Below are 21010 nucleotides of genomic sequence, written 5' to 3'. Positions count from 1 at the left end.
CATCAAAGATGCTGTGGCAAATCACTGCATTGCAGAAATCACTGCGCTGGAGCCATGCCTGGGTGAACATTTTTCTCCCCAAAGCCTGCAAAGGGGTTCTTTATTCCACAGCAAAAAGTGAGAGATTGAAGTAAACTATCGAAGTGAGCAGGCTGCAGGGTCTTTGCATGTCCACTGGGGTCTGCCTTAGACAGCAGGTCCGGGCACAGGGAGCAAAGAGGACACTTAGAGCCACTTTTCTACTTTCTGGTTTTGATTGCTGTGTGCTTCTTGCCTGCGGATCCAGGCCTTTGCTGTTCTATTTACGCTTCCCAGAAGTGCACTTAGTGATAAATGGAAGATTCGAATTCAGGCATTCACTCTGGGGAAAAAGTAGGTTACAATAAATAATGGTCACAGGTTAAGTCATCCAGGTATTGTGTATGCTCTTAATGGATATCATAGAAAAAATATGCCATAATGCTTGCAAATAACTTTTTCTTTTTCCCCCAACAACATCCATTTTAAATTATATCTCATGAGAGATTTCAGCTATTTTTTTTGCTTTCAAACACAGCTTCCCTCTGTGTCTCTGACTCTGAAGTAGAGAGCTGAATTCAAACTGCAGAGAAATCTGTTAGAAGATGCCTGGAGGTATATGTGGCACAAAGACACAGGAACTTTATCTTCTTTTCTGGCTGCTCTGAACTGATTGTGGGGATTAATGATTTATCTCTCTTTAAAGAACTCCTTGGAGCTACATAGTCTCAAATCAGATAAAGTATATACCATTCCCTGACCAGGCACCTGCCAATTTATGTTTAGCCTTTAATCTAGGCACATCTAGTTTTACAAAGATTTGACTTAAAGAAAAGTTTCTTGAGAGGTATCATCAGTGTTCATCAGTTTTCCAAAACCTGTCTGATATTTCTTCTGAGATCCCCACTAGCCTGAAATTATTTTGAGAAGAAAGGAGACATAGCAGAAATTTACTTTTCTACTGAGAACAATCTGATACCACAGCTCTGTCCTCGGTAAGTCCCTTGAACAGTGTGTGGGGCTTGAGCTGGCGTCTGACACAAGGACAAAGTTTGCCTTGGAGAATATCACAGTCATATTTCATCCTGCCCTCAGGACCAATGTAGGTTACCAGCAGGCATGGAGAAAGCAGGCAGCTCCCTCATCGAACTAACATCTGTTCAAGTTTGCTGCAAACTTAGATATTTGTGCAAAAAGGGACTAAGGGATTGCTCAGTAATTGCTCAGAAATACACAACATTGGTCCATAGACAAGTCTTTAAGAGGTCAGTATGGATGTTTCTGGAAATACATCAAAGACGATGTGACTCAGTGACATTAAATCTGATTATTGACTCCCTTGTAACAAAGTCAATTGGAGTCATCGTGGTGAAAGCATGTTTGGTCTGGATACTTTTCTGATTCATGTCCTTATTTATATGAATGCTAAGTGGGATTTGTTATTTGGGGTAAAAAAGAAACCAAGCAATTCATTCACATATACAATAAAAAGGAGTTCACACACAGTCAGAAGTCTGCCAAACGAAAGGCAGGTCTGGAGAAAAATGGCATTGTAAACCACTTCATAGCTTAAAAGAAAATAAGCTGGGCGTACAACAAGGTAGGAACCATCTGCTTGGCTTCAGTGGGAATTTCCCCAGAGTAATCATTGCAGGGATGGATAGATCATGAAATAGAGGAATTTTTTTCCTCCTCTCATAATTAAATTTACTGTGTTTCTGTGGAACAGTTCCTGGCAGAGAGTAAGACATGTATATGTAATACCTTATCATTGTAAGGCTACATAATTACAGTGATAAACAAGCCCACTTAGTTTAGCAGAGTCTGATATTTCATCTGATTGACAGACCTTCCTTTGCTACAGATCATAAGTCCATTTTTTGTAGTCAAGTCAGATTTCCCGTTCAGCCACTGGTCCATGCACCAAAATGCCTTTCCCTTCCTGCGGCATCCAAGATAAATATCCGTTTGATGTAGTACCAGATTTCGCTAGGAAGCTAAAATTTGAAGGGGTGACCATATTTGCTTCATTCTTCTTCATGACATTCAGACTAAGCAGCTGGCCCTTACAAAGGTCTTCTGTAAAGTTGGGAGTAGAAAACATGAATCAAGCAGGTAGAGGTCTGTATGACCTTGTAATAAATTAATGCTGTCCTTTGACTTGATGCCTTTAGACCCGCACCATAAATTCTTGATCAGGATTTAAATTCAGACCTACTCCTAGTTTTCTTCTGCTGTGGTATCCGGAATTAATATTGCAGGTAGTGATTCAGTTCTAATGCAATTGGAGTTAAATATTGCTGTCAATTTAAGTACATTTAATTAAACAATATTTACAGAGCAATTGGATGTTCTGAGATCTACAATATAGTGACCTGGAATTCTTCAAGTCTTCTTTTTCTTACTTTCTTATTTCAATACTCTCTTTTGCATTTCAGCTTCTTTTGTACTGGCAATTTAACAGTGTCACATCCTCACAGCTAACCTTTAGAGGACAAGAAGCTGGGACCACTGTCTTGGTTCTGTGTTTTTTCCCTTGCAGTTTCAAATAATACATATTAGGTTTACTTTTATTTTCTGTGTGAAATGAAACCAACCTTGAGAGTTACACAATGTCAGAAGGAACGTTTTTTTCCCAGTCAAATTTTGTTGAATCTTTTTGTATATGCTAAGCTTTATTTTTCCAGTTCCCGTGCTAAGTGGAAAAGGCCAAAAGAAGAAACAATAATTGTCTAGTATTGTCTGTACTGTTAATTAAAAATTAATAAATGACATGTAAACCCAAAGATGAATAATTTATCTCGACGCAGTGGGCCTGACAAGCAAAATCCATATTCTGGCTATATTTTCTCGAGATACATCAAGTAAAGAACTGACCAACTCCCACAAAGGAGTTTAAAATTTTGTTGATTATATATCTTGAACGTAAATATAGTCAGGTGAGTTTACAGAGACAGACAGAGAAAAAAAATAAGGAAAGAAAGTTTTTTAGAATAGAGTTTTATTGTACCTTTTGCAATGTGTGATTGGCTTTCTAATGTTCTATTCAGCAGTATCATTCTGCATAATCAGAACCAGAAGGAAAAATTACCAATGAGCAAGGCGATCTCATCAGCATTTTCCTCCATACAGTGGTTAAAGAAACCATCTAACCCAAGGCAGGGGTTAGTAGTGTTCAATATCAGACCCAGCTTGGAGACACTGGTCAATCAATGAAACCAAGCTCTTTAAGGGAAGGGCAGTAGCTTGTTTAGTTGATTGTGTCTGGACTCAAATTTTCGTCATGCCGCCTGCTGGGCAGTTGGATGTTTCCTGATCTCTAAAGTCTTACACTAAATATACTACCAAGCTTTTCTAAAATGCTCCACACTCCACCCGCAAAGTCGCTGAACCTCGAGACTCTGACAGCATTTTTCCTTCCAAGAACACAGTGAGGATTTTTTGTCTCGTGGCTGCAAGGCTGCAATGCACGGAGGCTGGCCGAGCTCTCAAGGGCACAAGAGGAACCTGTGAGCCCTCAGATGAACCCAGAACTTGAGATTTTGTTCCCTTTCCCTTTCTCCAGGCAACCTGGTTGTTGCACATTTAGAAAACATAAATATTAGATGAAGTTAAGTCAGACTGTGAACAACCTTCTTATTTACAGGGCAGTCCCACTGCTTGAATCCCTCCACAGAAAGAGTTCCCAAGCTGGCATGTACCCTACCTCACATGGTTTGAGTGGTTTAAAGATACTTCTGTGTACGTAATATTTGGGGCCAATGTGACTTTCAGGGAGTGCGTAGCTGCATGGTGCAGCCCACAGTCTTCAGTAATTTCACAAGTTCTTTATCAGTCTTTATAAACATGACATTTTGCCCTAACAGGCTGCTTAAGAGGAGTGGGATTCCAGCTTCCACTAAAATTAAGCAGAGCAACATTGTTCCCATCTTCTCAGCAAAGCTGAAAGCGCCGGCTGTCCATCCTGCAGTGCAACGTGGTTGTGCTACAGTTCTACAGGATATGCCAGCTGTATGTAGGGCAGTAGTTGGCCTGGGAGCTGGGGTGGGTGAGGAGCAGATACATCATCCCCTTCTGCTGCCTCTGCTCTGGGGACAGATAAGCTGGGGGCGGTGGGGGGAGAGCAACCTCTTGAACCGGCACAGCAGAAATCCCCAGGGTACACTGAATCTGTGTTTTGGATCATTAGTGTAGAGTGTTACAGGTTTTTTTCTATAATGCGTATTTTGAGATAAATACCAGTTGCAGTGAAGCATCTTCTATGAAACAGTCTGTTAGAAAAGGGTCAAACTGCTGATGTGCCAATTACCATTATAAACTACCGCTGGCGAGTGTCCATGCAGCCGTGCGGAACGTGGCTCACAAACCGGTTCAATTACGATAAAACACTCGGATATACATTGGGCCAGATTTAACGGCTGCAAAACTGCCTGGCAATGAACAGGGTCTGCAGCCTTTGACTGATGATGAACTGGCTGCGTAAGCTTTAATTAGCCAGGGACAAGGCAGAGTAAGAACAACTGTTTTACTCGTGCAAAGTAAATACTTGCTCTCCTCCTTCCCCCTTCCCTGAAATTTATTACACACTTGGATGTGTCCATATCTGAGACCCAGGGGGGCAGACGCTGGAGCAGTGAGGAAGAGGCTTTTGCAACCTGACCCCTCAGGAGGAATAGCTGCAGCTAAGCCTTTCACACTGACACATTTTTCTGAAATATTTATGCCCGATCATCCGCTCTTGTTTACCTCATGGTCTCCTCTCCTTGCTCACCCCGAGCTGCCTTATCAGACAGCCTCCACTATTTAGAAAGCACAGAAAAAAAGTTAGGAGTCTGAAATTAGAGAAAAACCTTTTTGGCATGCATTGAAGCATCCACTAAGAGACCTGTGGAGAATTAATTGGGCAGGCAGAAAGGGCTGGAGTGGAGACCGGCGGGTGCCCCAGCAGTGTCATGCAAGCATGTAAAGGGCAGGTCTGACTCAGCAGGCCTGACCGCTGTCGATTTTAGGTGGGAACTGCTTTTCAGGACCAGTTATTAACCACCAAGTGGTCTGGTCGGTTGTTTCACACAATCCATGCCGGATGCTTTCCCCTCGCCTGCTTGCAGAAAGAGCAGCCGCAGCCTCGGTAGCAGCGACAGCAGCCGCCCACAGCAGGGACGAAGGGAAAAGTCTCAGAGCAAGTGGCAGAAAGTAGGTTAGCCTGAAAGATGTGAGTGGAAACGGTGTTCTTATAGACATCTTGCTTATAGACTTCTGTATATTCACTTTTTAGTGGCTCAGAAGCAGATGACACCCCTTTGCATCATTTTCAGTGAGGAGGGAGTTCAGCTTCATGCTCTCCCTTCTGACATGTCTAATTACTGTAGGAGAAAGGGAGCCCAAAGAAAGTCAATATGGAAAAAAACCTGGTGGATCCTAATACCAGTCAAACTGCTGGTGGAAGGGCACAGCCTCCCTGAGGTCACAGATTTAGCTGAGAACAGCAATTTTGCAAGAGGAGGTGCTTTTGCCATGGGATTTTTGTTTGCTTTGGTCAGTTGTTGTGGGTTTTTTACTGTGTCTAGATCCAGGCTGCCTGAAGATAACCATGGTTTTGCCAGTGATTTTAGTGTAATAGGAATTTGATCTTGAAATATGCTGAGTTCACAGGCTATATAAACTATGATATTTTGCACATCTGCTCTAAATCCAGACAGCACAGAGGGCTGAAGGTACATTTCCCCACAGCAAACAGTTCTGCTGAAAAACATGAAATAGATCTTGATTTAAAGGAGGGCCACCATCGCTGATTGTGTGTCGTATCTTAGATGGAGGATGGAAGGAGAACGGTGATCAAACACTCTTTATTGACTTTATTCTTTCCTTAACTAACAGGCAAACTTCTGAAAATGCGTACAGAAGCCGTTTTATGAAATATGAAAGCAAGCACTAAATTACAATCCTCAAATCACCCATTCAGAGCCCTCAGAAATATTTTTTTTTTCATTTCTTCCACTATAATTTCCGGGCTGGAGCTCTAGCCATTAATAGCAGCTACATCATTACACTGCCGTGACACTTCAGCAGCACCCTCATCCATTTCAGTCATTGATCCACTAATGTGCGCCGGATGAAAAAGGAAAAGGTCCAGCTCATTCAACCTCCCCCTCCTTTCTCCTCCTCTCACCAGGTGGCAACCACTCACCCCTTGCTTTAAATCCCTATCAGATTTCAGATGCTCAGTGTTAATTGTCTCAGTACAAGGACTGACCCCAGACAGCGAAACTAAAATTAAAGTAACAGGGCCATAGAAGTGGGTGAAACGCTACAGAAGTGATTGGATCTGCAGCTGCTTCCCTTGGCCCACAGTCTGCTGGCAGCACTGGAGACGACAAGTTAGAGCTGGAGCCGTAAAGCACACTTGTCAGCATTGGATTCTTCCTGGAACATGAAGCTAAACCAGGAAAAGAGTAGGAGAAAGGCTAAAGAAATTCAGCAATGTGTAGATCAAAGGTACAGCAACGTGCTGCTCCAGAAATGGTACTTTAAGTAGCAACAACTGCATAAGTAATTCTGTCATTCCGGTTGCATGTGGAGCAAAAAAATATCCAACCTATGGACAGCCAGGGTTAATCCATACTGCAACTCTGTGTTAAGGTGATTTTCTGAGAGACACCGAGCTGGAAGACACATTGCTTACGCTTGTAGCTTGTTGGGGTTTTCTAATCCAGCAGCCTGTTTGGTTTTTTTTTTTTTTAAATCTATCCATATAGGCACATTCTTGCTTTCCCTTTTCACTCTTTGCTTGGTACATCTGTTCTTTTGCTCTGCTTTTCTTTATCTCTATATTGCTCATTTTGGGGATCAAAGGACAGAGGAAATAAAAATCCTGTTAGTTTTCAAAGGTCCACACAGCAGTAGATAATTGGTTTCCAATCAAGCCCAGACTGTCTTTGATCTCCAAAGCCCTTGCGAAGAACATTTTGCTAAGACACAAGCATATGTGTTTAGTAGCGCTACCAGGAGATCTAATTTTGAAAGTCTGCAATTACCTGCGCAGCGGCACTTACAAAGATGAGAAGGACTGATAACAATGCTGTGTTTTTAGACCATCTTCCATTAAACTAGCATTAAAGAGATGTAACTACACCCTTCTGAAGAGATACTTTCAGTAATATTTCTCTCATGCTATAGTAACAGAGGTGATGGGTCATGCAGCCGGGTCAGGGACAGAAACCACCTTCTTCCAGCTCCCCAAACTACAGTTCAACCATGGGACCATCCTTCCTTGCGGAGATTGCTGCCTGTTACCACCCTGGTTCTTCCTTCCACCTCCATGCAGCAGTTTATAACCTTTGGCTGCGCTCGTTGAACATCTTGGGCTGTGTTGCAATGGTCACTGAAATGTTCTTGTTTATATATATCTTTCAACAAGAACAAAACATGATGCCTGGCAGCTAAGGATACAAACTTTTTTAAACCAGCTTTGCCACCAGAAGAACTGTAATGTGAAACTATACCCTTGTTCATCTTTGCAAGCAGTTAATCTATCCTGTCATTTTGAACCTTAATGCCCTTATTCACTAAATGCCCTTCTCTTCTCTCTGCACCCACGCTTAAACCCACTGAAACATACGAAAAAGCAAAGTGTGTTCATGCTAGAAAAACAGGAGATACTCAGGGTGAAATGACTGATCTTGGGTTTGTAGGAATCTCTCTTTTCCTTTTTGATTCTTTTTCTCTTTTTCTTCTTTCTCTCTTTCTCTTTCTCTTTCTCTTTCTCTTTCTCTTTCTCTTTCTTTCTTATTCTTCATGGCCAGCAGCAACAGATTTTTTTCATGTATCAAGGCAGAATTATTTTGTGCAATCTGGAGAGGCAGAGCGCACAAGACACACAGGTATATACTTACATATACATACCAAAATCTGAAACTGATTCTGCTTCTTTAAATAAACAGTATACATTCATTTTGCTTAAAATAGGACTCCTGTCAAGCTCCTACCCTAGAGCAACTACCAATTGCACTGTCAAAATCACTCTCTGTGGTTCTGAATAGGTTTCTTAATGAAAGAGCAACATTAGCTCTTTAGAACATTTTGTCCCTGAAGGATGCAGCAGCAACAGCCGCTGAATGATTTCTGGCTCAGACATGCTTATAAATGGTAGGAAACATAATGGTTTAAAACATGAGTATCGGCTCCCTGGAAATGCTTCCTAACAGTGATTCAGGGAATCAAGAGGCAAACGAATACTAAGAATGGTGCCCACTGATGAGTGCTTTGTTTCCCACACGCACACTGACCCCCTTAAGAATAATTATGGTGTGGGTATGTTGTCACTGAAACAATGTAATAACAGAGGAATTAAATTATTTGGGACCCAATCCAAAGAAAAATATGTTCTGGTAAAATGAAATTTTAATGTCCGCTGGTTGCTGCATTAAATAATGATGAGCATCCGAATGAAATTCTGTGTTTCTATTTTTGCAGTCTGGTCATACCGATTGTCATAGTGGTCATTTTTTATTCTGGTTAAACCTGGAGGCAGTAGCAGAGTAGAATTTGACTTGAGTAGAGATGTCTGGATTCAAACCTAAGAAAAAGAGCTTTTGTTATAAAATGCTTGGTTGGAGGCAGAACCCAGGTGTTCTCTTGTTTCTTTAATGGGGGTGATGTGGCTGCACTCAGTTAAAGTCTCCAAACTGGGGTTTCAACACCATTTAAATGTTGAAGAATGATATTTACCAACAGCTTCATGCATAACACCAGTCTTGGTTCCAGACAGAATTCATATCAAATGTCACTGTTCTTATGCAGGAAAAACCCGCAAGCAGCTTCTCCACAGCATGGAGGGTATCAGGATCAAGAACAACAATGAAATAGTTGACATTTTTCATCAGAAGATAAAAGTATCTCTCCCTGCTTTGTCAGAATCTTCTCCCTGGCAGCAGGAAGGTGAACTTTTCCTGGTGTGTTTGATCGTCTTACTTGATTTTTTTTTTTTGGTAGTTCTAAAATGTATTTGTTACTGTCATACCCCAAAATTTGTTTATAGGCAAGAGGAAACACACCTTAAATACGAAGCCAAGAATTTATTAAAAGTATAGCTGAAATCCTTGCAGTCTGTTCCAAGAGCCCCTACCAGCCCAGATCTAATTATTACAGAAAGAAGTGGCTTTGTCTCGGCACAAAAAATACCAATGCTAATAATAAACCAGTTAAAATTCCTCTTCCTATGTTCTTTCCCATTTCCTGATGTTATGGCCCCCTTCCCCTGCTCCTCGGGGCTCTGTGCTCTGTGCTGTCATTCTGGTGGTGGTGGGGGGGCTGCTGCAGCAGGTCATCAGCATCTGGAGTCCTTCGCCAGGAGGACTATGATGTTCATGTTGATAGTTTTGTCTTCCTCACTCCAAGATCCACTTGGGTTCATTTTAATATGTTTGCTAACCTGTTTTACACCTTTCCTCATTCTTCACTGTTCTGCAGCTCCGCATCACATCTGAATTTGCTATGTACAGCACATTTTAAGTATGCTAGATGATACTATTTTATTTGTCGGTTTTGTTATCCTTAAAACCAGTTTTGTCCAGCTCCAGGTCTGCGTTTAACAGACCGTGGGTAAGTTCATCGCGGTGGAGTCTCCAGTGCGAAACATGTGCCCCATTTATTTTTGCCCCATGCCAGTATTCCTCTGCTCTAATGCTTTCAAGGCCTCAGCCATCATACCAGCCCCATATTTATTTTTCTATACTGCATCATGTTGTTAGAGTGTACAACTACAGCAGTACCATTGCAATGACACGCAAAGTAAAAGAAATTAGCCATAGCCACCTGGTCAGGAGAAAAATGGCTGTTACAGCTAAATCGAATTAAAACAAAGATGCAGGCAGGTCAATAAAAGTTCAGACAAAGCAAGCCTGACACACATCAGCCCTGAGGCCTTGCAAACTCAGCGCAAAAGCTGTGGCCTGTTACTAGCGATGGCAATACGATGTAACAGGGTTACATGGCTGCATTATTATGCTATTCTTAAGTTTCTCATTTGCTTCCCATCCAACTCAGACACTGCTAATACCCAGCTTCACTGCCCAAGGTAGGGAGCTGCAGGTACAGGGATCATCCCAAAATCAGGAGTTCGCTGTTCACCTGCCTTAATGAAAAACAACTCATTAAATACTGCGTGCGGGATTGGTGCCTCCTTGGCTGTGTTTATGAAATTTCATGGAGCCTCTGGAATAAATGGTACTGAATTAATATAAAGCTATAAATAGGTTAATTAGGTGGAATATTCAGCTGCTAAAATAGTTACACAATTATACTGCTCACGATAGTGCAAGTTTTCTTTACCAAATTTCAGTTTCAACCTGGAGAAGATCTTTATCTGGCATCTGGGTCAGCTTTCTCTTGAAGTCCATACTTCTCCACATAACAAACCAGAAGGCCAATGTTGGAGCAATTTCTTAGGGGCTTCTGATAATTGTTCATTTCTATAGAAAACTGAGTCAAGACTGAGAAGTCAAGCCCCTTCCGCCACACAGCATAATACCTGAAGAGCTGAAAAGATGAATTGCACCTATATAGCTTGTACTTAAAAAAGTTAAATGAAGTCTATATATGTAATAATTCCTCTGTGACAGCTTCCTCTATTAATAGACTAAAAGTCATCCGAACCATATTTGTCACTCAAAACCACAAACCCAGCAAAATTGCTCAGATTACTCAGCATCACCTCAGTGTATGGCTAGTAAGCAAACTGCTTAAAATTAACTAAACCATTAGCAGAACAAGACACAGTGATCAGGGGTAAAAAGTAATATGCTCCTTGAAATGGCACCAACTGCTGCATTTGCTGGCTGGAATTATTAGCATCACATTATTTACACTTCCCACTTTCTTTCTGAAAGAAAATGAAATAAACAAATAATGGTTTACAGGATAAGTATATATGCCATAATCCCAAACTATCCATCATAATGTACTTCCACTTTCTACCTCAGAAGTAAAAGACAGATAGAAACTTTTCGTGGTGCAGCTTTTCCCTCTTAGACAAAACCAGCCAGAACGCTCCTTGTCAGCATCTCACTTGAGAGACATAAACTGGAGAGAGTGGTTTGGAAGCTGTGGTACTGTCCCACTGGTTGAACACATCACATTTAATCATATCAAGGCATTTATTTTTTCATTATACTGTTTGGTTGATATTTAGAAACAAAAAGACAACCCTATTTTAGAAATTTGGCAATTAGAATCATATTAGTAGATTAAATTGACATTTGGAATAAATTAGAAAAGGAGATAAAAAGGGTTAGTGCTCACTCTTGATCTTTTAGAACGTAAAAATAAGGTCTGATAAATCTGTTTTCCTGCATATTTGCCATCTTGGAAACATCAAGGTTTATTGTGATTTGTTGGTTGATATTAAATCAACTCCTTATTTAATGATCCAAGCTGAGATCATGGCTCCAGAGAAGCAGACATTTAATATAAATAGCATGAAACTGCTTGCACAATTTTGATGCATGGTTTGCCCGATATTACTATTACTTTTCCTAAATTTTAGCAAAAAGTCAGGGAATAGCAGAATTCTAAGATGTTAATGTAAGGTCTTATTTACCAACAGCAAAGCTGTCTTCTGGCGTGTGGCTATGCGAGGGTGATACTTCAGTTATCACTGGCTTAAATGTGTCTCTTACATGATCCTGACAAGTTTTTGCCGATGTAAGCAAGGCCAAGAGATTTGTGTGACTGAATTTTGATCCCAAATTCTTCAGGCTTTGGTTCCTTAGGAATTTGTGCTTGATTATTTAAACAAAGAAGCACCATCAAAACAGTAACATTTTGAGCAACCAGAAATACGAAATACATGAAGTATATATTTCATATATATAGGAAATATGATTCTCCCATCCTTGGCTTATGCTTACTTCTGTGGTAACGCTGTAGGATCGCCTCTGAGGGTTACAAACTATTGCATTTCCCTCTGTCCAAGACACCAGTTGTCCCACACCTGCCCGAGCAGACCCGGGTGCTCTGCCCCTGTGCTGAGCTGGTATCAAATACGGCTGTTGGCGAGCTCAGAACTGTTGCCAGGTCACTACTTGTGCAGACATGCTCTTTAAATCAGTGGAAGGTGTCTCTTTAAGCATCTGTCTTTTAAACACGACCAAGCTGTGCAGTTTTATTCAGGTATCGTAAGAAACTCATGAACACAATTTTTTCTTCTTTAATAATTTTCATTCCTGTTTTCCTTCTGAAAAACTTAAAAACATTATAAGAAATGACAAAATGAGTTTGCGAAGCAGAATGAAGACTTCGTATCATTTCTAATGACGGCAGAATTCCCATTGATTTCAGTGTGCTCGGATTTTCCTTTTGATCCCACGTTTGCTGTGTAGCTAGGATTTCCCGTCCAGATCCTGCAGCCGGACCCGGGTGGACAGGAGCAGCCCTACTTTTGTCGGTATTGTCCTTACACTCCCTGCCTGCTGAGCTGCACCAACTGCTGACTGCAGAATCCCCAAGGTAAAGGACAAGATGAAAAACATTCTCAGGGATTTGAAAGGCTGGAATTAACAAGGCAGGAGAAAGTGAGTCTCAGAAGGCAGGATAAACAATACAAAGATTTCTTTCCCTCACAGGAAGCTGAAAGGAAAATTGTCTGCAAATATGCACAGTGCTGATGGACACCCTGCTAACAGTAAAAATAGGAGTCTCCGAAAACCTTGGGAAGTAAAAATTCATGACCCAAATTAAGAAATACAAACTTGACAGGTGCTTCCTGTGGATGCAGAGATGAGGGAAGTAGAAGTGGGTTTCTCAAGTGACGGATAATGACAATTCAGAGCACAGGTAATTTGTTTCTTCTCTCCAAGGCAGCTCAGCACAGGGGGGATCCTGGCCCTGCTAATCAAGCTGTACCGCCCGCTGCCTGTAATGGGTGCCGCTTCTGCAAAGAGGTTATTACGTAAGTGAATCGCATTTTGGGAGGCTGAAAATTGCTTTTCTCAGATTGCAGCAACTTCCCTCATTTACAGGTGACGCTCAAGTGGATCGGTCCATCTCACTGCTTTCTGGCAGAACAATGCAAGTTACTCAGGAGCTGTTAATTACCTGGGAATCTGAGGATGTAAATGCATGTTTACTTCATCTCCTCACCCACACAGGCTGTTTCCTCATGAAACATTCAATGTTTTGTCCAGTCGCGTTTTCAAAGTGTGAGGTTACAGACTCCTTCCGCTTCTGGTCGAGCAGCATTCATGGTCAGGAAGTTTTCATTGACAGTGAATAACAGTTTTCTTCAATAACGTTACTTCATTCTTAATTGCATTCGGATAAATTAGGCTCCATAATTCCTTCAGTCTTGGTGCTTAAGGCTTTCAAATCTTTTTATTGGCGAGTAACATTCCTCTAACCCTAAGCCATAATTTAACTATGCTAAACTTAGTTATCTCTGTTGCCCTCCTCTCTTAAATCAGTTTAGTAACTTTTGCTGTTTTCTGCAGAACTTCCTGTAGTCTTGTTTTATGTTATTACTCAGCACAACTTACACTTTCAGCTGCTTCATCTCTCCAAACTGGAAATGGGGTACTATACACCTTGAAACATACTATGCAGATGTCTTGTTTCTGCTGTCCCCAGTGCAAATTTCCGAAGCAGGTCTATACTTACCACCTAGGGCTCCCTGTGGAGGATACCCACCCGCTTTTCAACAGTTGCTATTACAGGGAACTGTTCACTTTAGAATATAATGAGGTTCACCTTTTACCTTTTTTGAAAATGAAGGTGATTAAGAAGAATACGCTTTTCTTCATGTTCCTACAGCCTAACACTGTAATGGGATCCTTCCTTTCATGTGTTTCCATATTTTTCAGTACCTAAAACGTTTTATCAGAGGGAGGGGACACCATACAAACCCCTACTGAATTATGATGCTGTAGAGCAGAAAGGCAAAGCCAGCAAGACCTATCTACTTCACCGAAGTTACCAGACACTGACAAAGTTGTCAGTTCCACAGTGCTATTCTAACAGTCTCTATACCACCAGCAGCATTTATTGTAATAACCAGCAGGAATGTAATAAAATGTAGTTCAGAATGTATACACCATCCCACCGCATTTCAAGATGCATCTTTTTATCCTCGCAGATCTGACTCCAAAGGCAGTGCCAGCAACCGGTCCAAACTTGTAAAATTTAACATTTCACACTTTCTTTTTTGGCATTCCCAAGAAGCTTATGACACCTGAAAACTTTAATCTACCATATGCTTCACTTGATTCCTAAATTGCTCTTCAGTTCTCTTTCTCATCCTTCAAAGGGAACCTCGGCTGATAAAGGATGCGCCAGGAACGTATGGGTTTAGGCCGAAAGGGCTCATACAAGTTGTGACATAGTCACTTCTCTGAGCATTAATCCCCTTTAATCCAATTGGATCACATACCAAACTAGCAAAATCCTTGAGGCTTTGACAGCACCAGTTCTGTTAATATTTAAAGGTTAACAAATTCAGTAGATCCTGTGCTACTTGTACCTACACTGAGAGCCTTGACTGAGAATCTGTAAAATGAGTTAATGAAGTAGAGACCACACACTGATAATACTGGGTTTTTTTCCAACACGCTGTAGAGCTCTGAAATCTTGCATCAGAATGCAAGTGCCGTAAGATTATCATGCTTCAATAATCCAGTCGTTTCAAGGATAACAAAGGAAGAGAAAAATACAAGAAGATATAAAACGTGCAATTTCAATACAACTTCTTCACTGCTTGAGGAAGCAAAGTGTCCCTAAACCTCTAAATGCCTTATGAAGGCACAGCAAATAAATGATCTGGGGTGGGAGATGACAATCTCTGAGACCCAAGAGGATGGGGGAAAGATGCTGAGAGCTATGAAAAAAGCTGTCAAGTGTATCATCTTGCGGTAGCATTCTTCTTGTTAAAGATGCAAGAGCACTTGCAGCTGTTAAATACTGAGAAGGAGAAACAGCTTAACATCCAAGTGTAAGCCCTCAGAGGGGATCTTATAGTGCAATGAGATTTTTAAAAAGCTGATGAAAACTTGAAGGACACCAAAAGTAGATGAGATGCTAAGAAAAAATACCCAACAATTCTAAAATACATAAAAACATTTATAAAAACCTATGTATAAAAGCCTTTTTCAAAGGCCCTGAAGTAAGCAATGATGCTTACTCACGTACATGACATTTGCACCCAATTCAATAAACTAATGTTGTGACTGACGCACTCTGCACTCAAATGCAATAGAAAACCAAGGTCTTGACCAGCTGCAGTCTTGAAAGACATTAGGGCTGTCAGGAAGAGCAGACGTTAATCTGTGTTCAGGATGACTCCATCCTGGCCATTTCCCTTAGCTTCCAATTTTCATGGGCAAGAGCGTGCTGATTCACTCCAAGCCCTGCACAGTATGGTACGGTACAGTACAGTACAGGAAACAGGTTTATTCCAGAAGATGCTGCAGTGACAGACTCAAAATAAATGAAAGGCCTTCAGGATATAATAAAAATAAATGAAAGGACATCAGGATCAAAGGCACGATGTAAAATGTTAAAACATTTTCTGTCTCAAGGTCATCCATACAAAACCTATTATGGATTCTGTAATAATAGAAGCAGTCGCTTCATTGAAATTAATTTATTTTGAGAATATCCCTTTTAATCCTCCATGCATTTTTTAGCACAAAAAGTTGGAATTTATCACAACCTCCTACATAAAACTTAATATTGTATGTCTGGTAATGTGGCTGTTTCAACAATTCCTCATTGGAAATCCCACACCTGTGAAACCTTGGCAACACTGTCAGTAAGTGACCTACACAAAATTTAATAGAAAAATTTTACTGAATATCCTCTGTTTAATGTAAACAAGGCAGGAGGCAAAACAAGGAGTATATATTTTATATAGTTACACTATTTTACAGGGCACAGAAAGTATTGAGGATCATGGTTTGAAAACCCTGTATCATACACAATATCAGATACATATTTTCCATGTAGCCCCAAGTCTACTACATAATCCTTCGATTTTACCTAGCGCTTCGGTTTAGTATTTCTTTTAGCAAGACAAATAGCAATAATAAAATGTCATCTCTGAAATTACACAGCAGGTTATGGTAGAAGTTACCATGCATTTAGAAAGCCATTCCATGATTACTTGTGCCCTGTAAAATCAAGTGCGACAATCTTTACACTAATCATAGTGTAAGCAAGCTCGGGATTCTGGTTCTTATATATGTATATATATACATAGGTGATGTACAACCAGACTCAAGCTGTGTATTAAATCACAGCTTTTATATTGCACAGACAAATACATAGTAAGAACATTACACAGACAGGATCTGAATACCAGGATTATTACAGTCATATGAGAAACTAAGGACAAACTTGTTCTACCAGAGCTAGCACATGGCTTATTACAAAATTTTTTATACCAGAGTCTAAATCAAATACATACTATAAATGGAAAAAAAGTAAAAAATGTGTTTATTTACACACACGTGCATCAGGGTTAAAGTGTGGTTTGGATCTGCTTTTTGAAATCAGAAATTATTCTAGTATTACCTCTCAAGTATTTCCATCTAATACTAGAGGCCGTATTTTCTAAGGTGATAAGCACTTGCATTTCCCACTGATGTCTGGAGGATCTGCATAAGCTGTGAACTTCAGGCCATATATTTTCTCAGGTGTCCATCTCTGGGTAATAAATAACCACATACAAACACACACATACAGAAACAAAATGCGCACCTCAAAGACATGCATAGATTGGAAAGGTGAAAACATGGACCTGAACTAACTTCTAACATTTTTTTTTTTTTAAAAAAAAGTGCATGAAAAATATCACCACAAAAAAATAATTAAACGAGTTCCACCTCTTAAGGAAGATTAAATCACTTTTACAAAAATAAAGGTCATTGTCATCATGTTCAGGGTTTGTAGGCAGCACTCACAAAAGCAGTTTAGACTAAAGCAACTTTAAGGATTGCTTCAATTCTATCGGGATGGATCCATGTCTTATAAATTTATCAGCTAAATAACATTTCATTTGCAAGAACATCACCAATATTGATGGAGACCAAACAATTATATCCTGAGTTTAAGAGTGCTTATAGTTATACCTACTTATTTTTCTCATGGACAAGCATGAAGGAATTGTGTTTGCAGCTCAGTAGACTGTTCTGCATTAAAATGCCAGGGAGGTTGCAGCAGTCCTTCCAGAAGCTGACTGATACAATTCCTTACAGTGTAATGAGCTCAGGTATCAGTGAAAATAACAACGACAAAAGAGGTGATGTTAATGCTTTCATTTGAGATCAGGCATCTCTTGAATGGCTCTATAAATTGTTACATTACTTGGAATGCTTTTGCAAGTTTTGTTTAACATTTCTCTCACTTTCATTTATAGTAGTATTATCACTTCCAGTTTCCACTGAAATTGGGACATTAGAAGTATTCTGGAACATACACTTTAAAAAAATAAATAATGAAAATAGAAAATTTGAGGAAAAAGTAATTAAGCTCAAGCAAAACCAACAAAGACCCAAATTCAGTAAAGCATCAGCATCTGTGCTCAACAACTTAACTTTGTTCACATAAGAGACTGTGATCTCAGAATAAAATTATTGAAATTAAGCTTATGTTTAACTGCTTTGCTGAATTGGGACCTTATTTATAATAAATGTATGTATTAAACATCATTCTGCATAGACATTTACATGTTCTAAACTATGTGTTGGGTATGTTGCATTAACGAAGCTTCTAATATGGACTGACTGCAATACATATCACTAAAAATTATTTGCTACTTTCAAGGTATGTTTCTAAAGAACAAAAATGAAAAAAGTGTCATTTTTTAAAACTTTATCCTACTATGCTACTTTGACCTGAAAACACTTCGGGGCTAAATTCAGCAAAAAAAAGGAGGTGAGGAAGTAAAGCATGCTTTTGTTTGCCAGATAAATGCAATGCTCTGTACACTGCCTCCCAGTACAGGCAGCCACTGAATACAGGTTTTACCTGCCAAAATGTTTCCCCAGTTCCAGAACTGCTCTCTCCAGCTGAACCTGTACTGGAAGCTTTTACAGCAGGACCCTCTTCACTGTTATGACAAGAATAAATTTAGCCCATTAACTGTGACACTGTTCTAATTAACCCGCTAACTTAAAAGGCCTCTCAACATCCAGGTGCGATAAATATTAAAAAACAAGACCTCAAAGGCATGGATTCAGAGCAGAATCTGATTCTAGGTACAGTCATGTAAATCCAGAAAAATTCTAGTGACTGAGTAAATTAGTCCATATTTGCATATGAGCAATCACATCTGAAACGGGCATTAGCTCTGCAAATAGGATAGTAGGAAAGACAAACGAAGAAATACAATGTAAACACAAGGAGCTAAACTCTACCTTGCCTGCCTATGCTACTATGTTCATAGGAGGGGAAAGAGGTACTACACACCTGTGTGGAGAGCAGGACAGGTCTCTTGTCCACGTCACTCAGTGTGACTTGAAGGTTAAAGTACAGCTACCCGAACCTGCCAGTGCATATGTGGCAGTGAGCAGCAAGAACTGTCTGAAGTGCAGGCTGCCATCACGCTAGAGAAATAGAAGCAAAGCATGCTGAAGTCCGAATGGCCCTCCGCTTGCAATGCAAATGCCTGCCTGGGCTGATAGTATTCATATTGAAAAAGATTGACTGAGAGACATTTCTGCATCCCAGCACTATGAAAAGCAGGCATCAATTTTGGTCCTATATATGGTATCAACACTTTAACTGAATTGGCATCAGTCAATCTTTTGCTGGGCACTACTGCTATGGTTAGATAAGCAATAAAAACATTTCTAAAAATGACAGAATGTTTATGCTGCCAATTTTCAAGGCACAGAAGATTCTTAAACCAATTTAGGCTAAATACCAATTTAAAAGAAATTAAAAATACTGCTTCAGCAACAACTACTAATGACCTATAATTAACTTCCCTGGAAAGGTGACATGAGTCAAGCAACTGGAATTCACATGCAAAAACTTAAAGGCAAACTAGTTACACAGACGACCTGAAGAGCAATCACTTGGAATGACAGAGACAAACATGCTAGAAACATGTGCATTTCAGATATATTTGTTATGGATGTGATGCTGAATCAGGATTAATTCCATTAGTATTGATTTTATACTAATATATCTCTAGGAGTAATCCATTGGGGAATCAGGCTCAGAGTTGTCTTTAAGATTCCCCAAAACAAAAATGATACCTCATTAATATATCCCCACTGTATATGGATTGGTGGATTTTTTGAACCTCTTAGTTTTTAATAATATACATTGCAACTACAGTTGTGATTTCCTTTCATATATCCAACTGAAAAAAAAAAATTAAGACATAAAAACGTTATTAAATTAATTTCCTTTTTAAAAGTAGCATGGTCACAAAAAGCGCATTGGCGCATGTGAGCCCCAGAAGATACAAAAGACCCAACTCTCTAAACATTGTCATTATAACAAAATAACCAAGGTCTGATGTCTGTGGTTCTTCATGCAGCTTTTGCAACTCTTCACACAGTGGCTAGAAATGCTATGTATTGGTTTCTGCCAAAATGCCTTCAATCATATTCTAGGTCCATTTGAATCCCTTTCTCTTGCAGTGTCAACATCTGGTGAAAGTAACTGGTCTTCCAATTCTGCCAAATGTCAACTGACACTTTGCCAGGAGGCACCACCTCTTCTCATCTGGGTGTTGTCAATAGTCTCTTCGACTGAAACAGGCTAGGTGGTTTTACAGCCTGGCTACTCATCAAGGCTGCTTATGGTGTAGATGAGGCATGATACTTCACAAATGCAATTGCTGCCAGCTCTTTGCAGAATTCTTCCAGCACAATCACGCCCTCTAGTAACGTCATGTGGTCAATGCTGAGAGAGAGAAAAAAAAATCAGCAGAGAATCAGGACTGCCACACACAAAAAACCAGCTGTGGGTCTTGGAGAATATGCAATATATTTACTCACATGGGCCCTTCCGGCTCCAAGCCCAGCAGGCGTTTTCTGACCAGCAGAAGTTTGGGAGTGAAATCTGGGATACGCTGGATTCTAACCATGAGGTCCCCAACAACCTGGAAAGCACAATGCCATTGACACACAGAATTAACACCTTTGCAGAGTGCCTGGCAGCAAGGTTAAATGACAGCCTTCAGTGCCCAGGATGCAGAGGCACTTCAGCATCCTCACAGGCTCACAAAACAACATGTGGAGTACCTGCTCTGCCCCCAGAAAGGGTGAGCGGGTGCAGAAAGCAAAGAGATAGAAAGGACAGGAACTCTTGAGCCTTACTTGCTGTTGCCACAAATGGCATTACTTAATTATGTCAATGATTAATTTGTCTTAGTAAATGTTGACACAGGCAATTGACCAGTAAATTCCTGGGTTTAGGGAAAGCACAAGGGAAGAGAGTGAAGACTGTATTTTGAAATGGGGAGGGCTGCTAGGAAAAAGGGAGCTAAGCCCTCCGTTAGTATTGGGCAAGCACCGTTAATAGGCTCCTGACCAGCTTAATAACAGCTGGTGCGTGGGGTAGGCGAGGGATCTCTGACTGGGAAGACTGCAGTGTGACAGGCACCCAGCCAGCACTTCTAGGATGCAGGTCTGGCAGGAAGAGATGGAATCAGAGAGGGAAAGGAAGGGGACTTTCAAAAAATCCAGGACTTCATTGTCAAGAACAGCCTTCATTAGAAAAAAAAGAGGATGAGCAGATACACATCCAGGTACAGGGTATTCAGGAGTGTCTTTTGATTGTTTGTGAATCAAAGCCGTCTCTTTCCCATCCAGGTGCAAACCTGTATGTGGCCTGTTCTTACAGCACTACCTGACATTGCCTGCAAATGACAACAATGTGACCTAGTCCACTTTAAAGTGACATCATTGCCCAAGGGGATAGTTTCCACCTACACAATGAAACTAAGCAAACAAACAATTTTCAAGACAGGCAGAATGAAAATAAATGCTGG

The 21010-nt window shown here is 40.4% G+C and overlaps 1 protein-coding gene across 1 annotated transcript in view; it reads right to left on the bottom strand.

The window, feature by feature from the left end:
- Positions 1 to 19421: 19421 nt before the first annotated feature.
- Positions 19422 to 21010, bottom strand: part of FHIP2A (FHF complex subunit HOOK interacting protein 2A) — a 33019-nt gene continuing 31430 nt past the window's right edge. The window contains exons 16-17 of the mRNA XM_059821191.1: positions 20016 to 20119; positions 19422 to 19920 (exon numbers count right to left, since the gene is read on the bottom strand). Coding sequence (XP_059677174.1) covers positions 19815 to 19920; positions 20016 to 20119 — 210 coding nt within the window. The 3' untranslated portion in view covers positions 19422 to 19814. The remainder of the gene's footprint in view (positions 19921 to 20015; positions 20120 to 21010) is intronic.

The sequence above is a fragment of the Gavia stellata genome, chromosome 9 (genome assembly GCF_030936135.1).
Source record: "Gavia stellata isolate bGavSte3 chromosome 9, bGavSte3.hap2, whole genome shotgun sequence".
Classification (NCBI taxonomy): domain Eukaryota; kingdom Metazoa; phylum Chordata; class Aves; order Gaviiformes; family Gaviidae; genus Gavia; species Gavia stellata.
The sequence above is the reverse complement of the archived record's forward strand: the minus strand, read 5'-3'. Positions and strand labels throughout refer to the sequence as shown.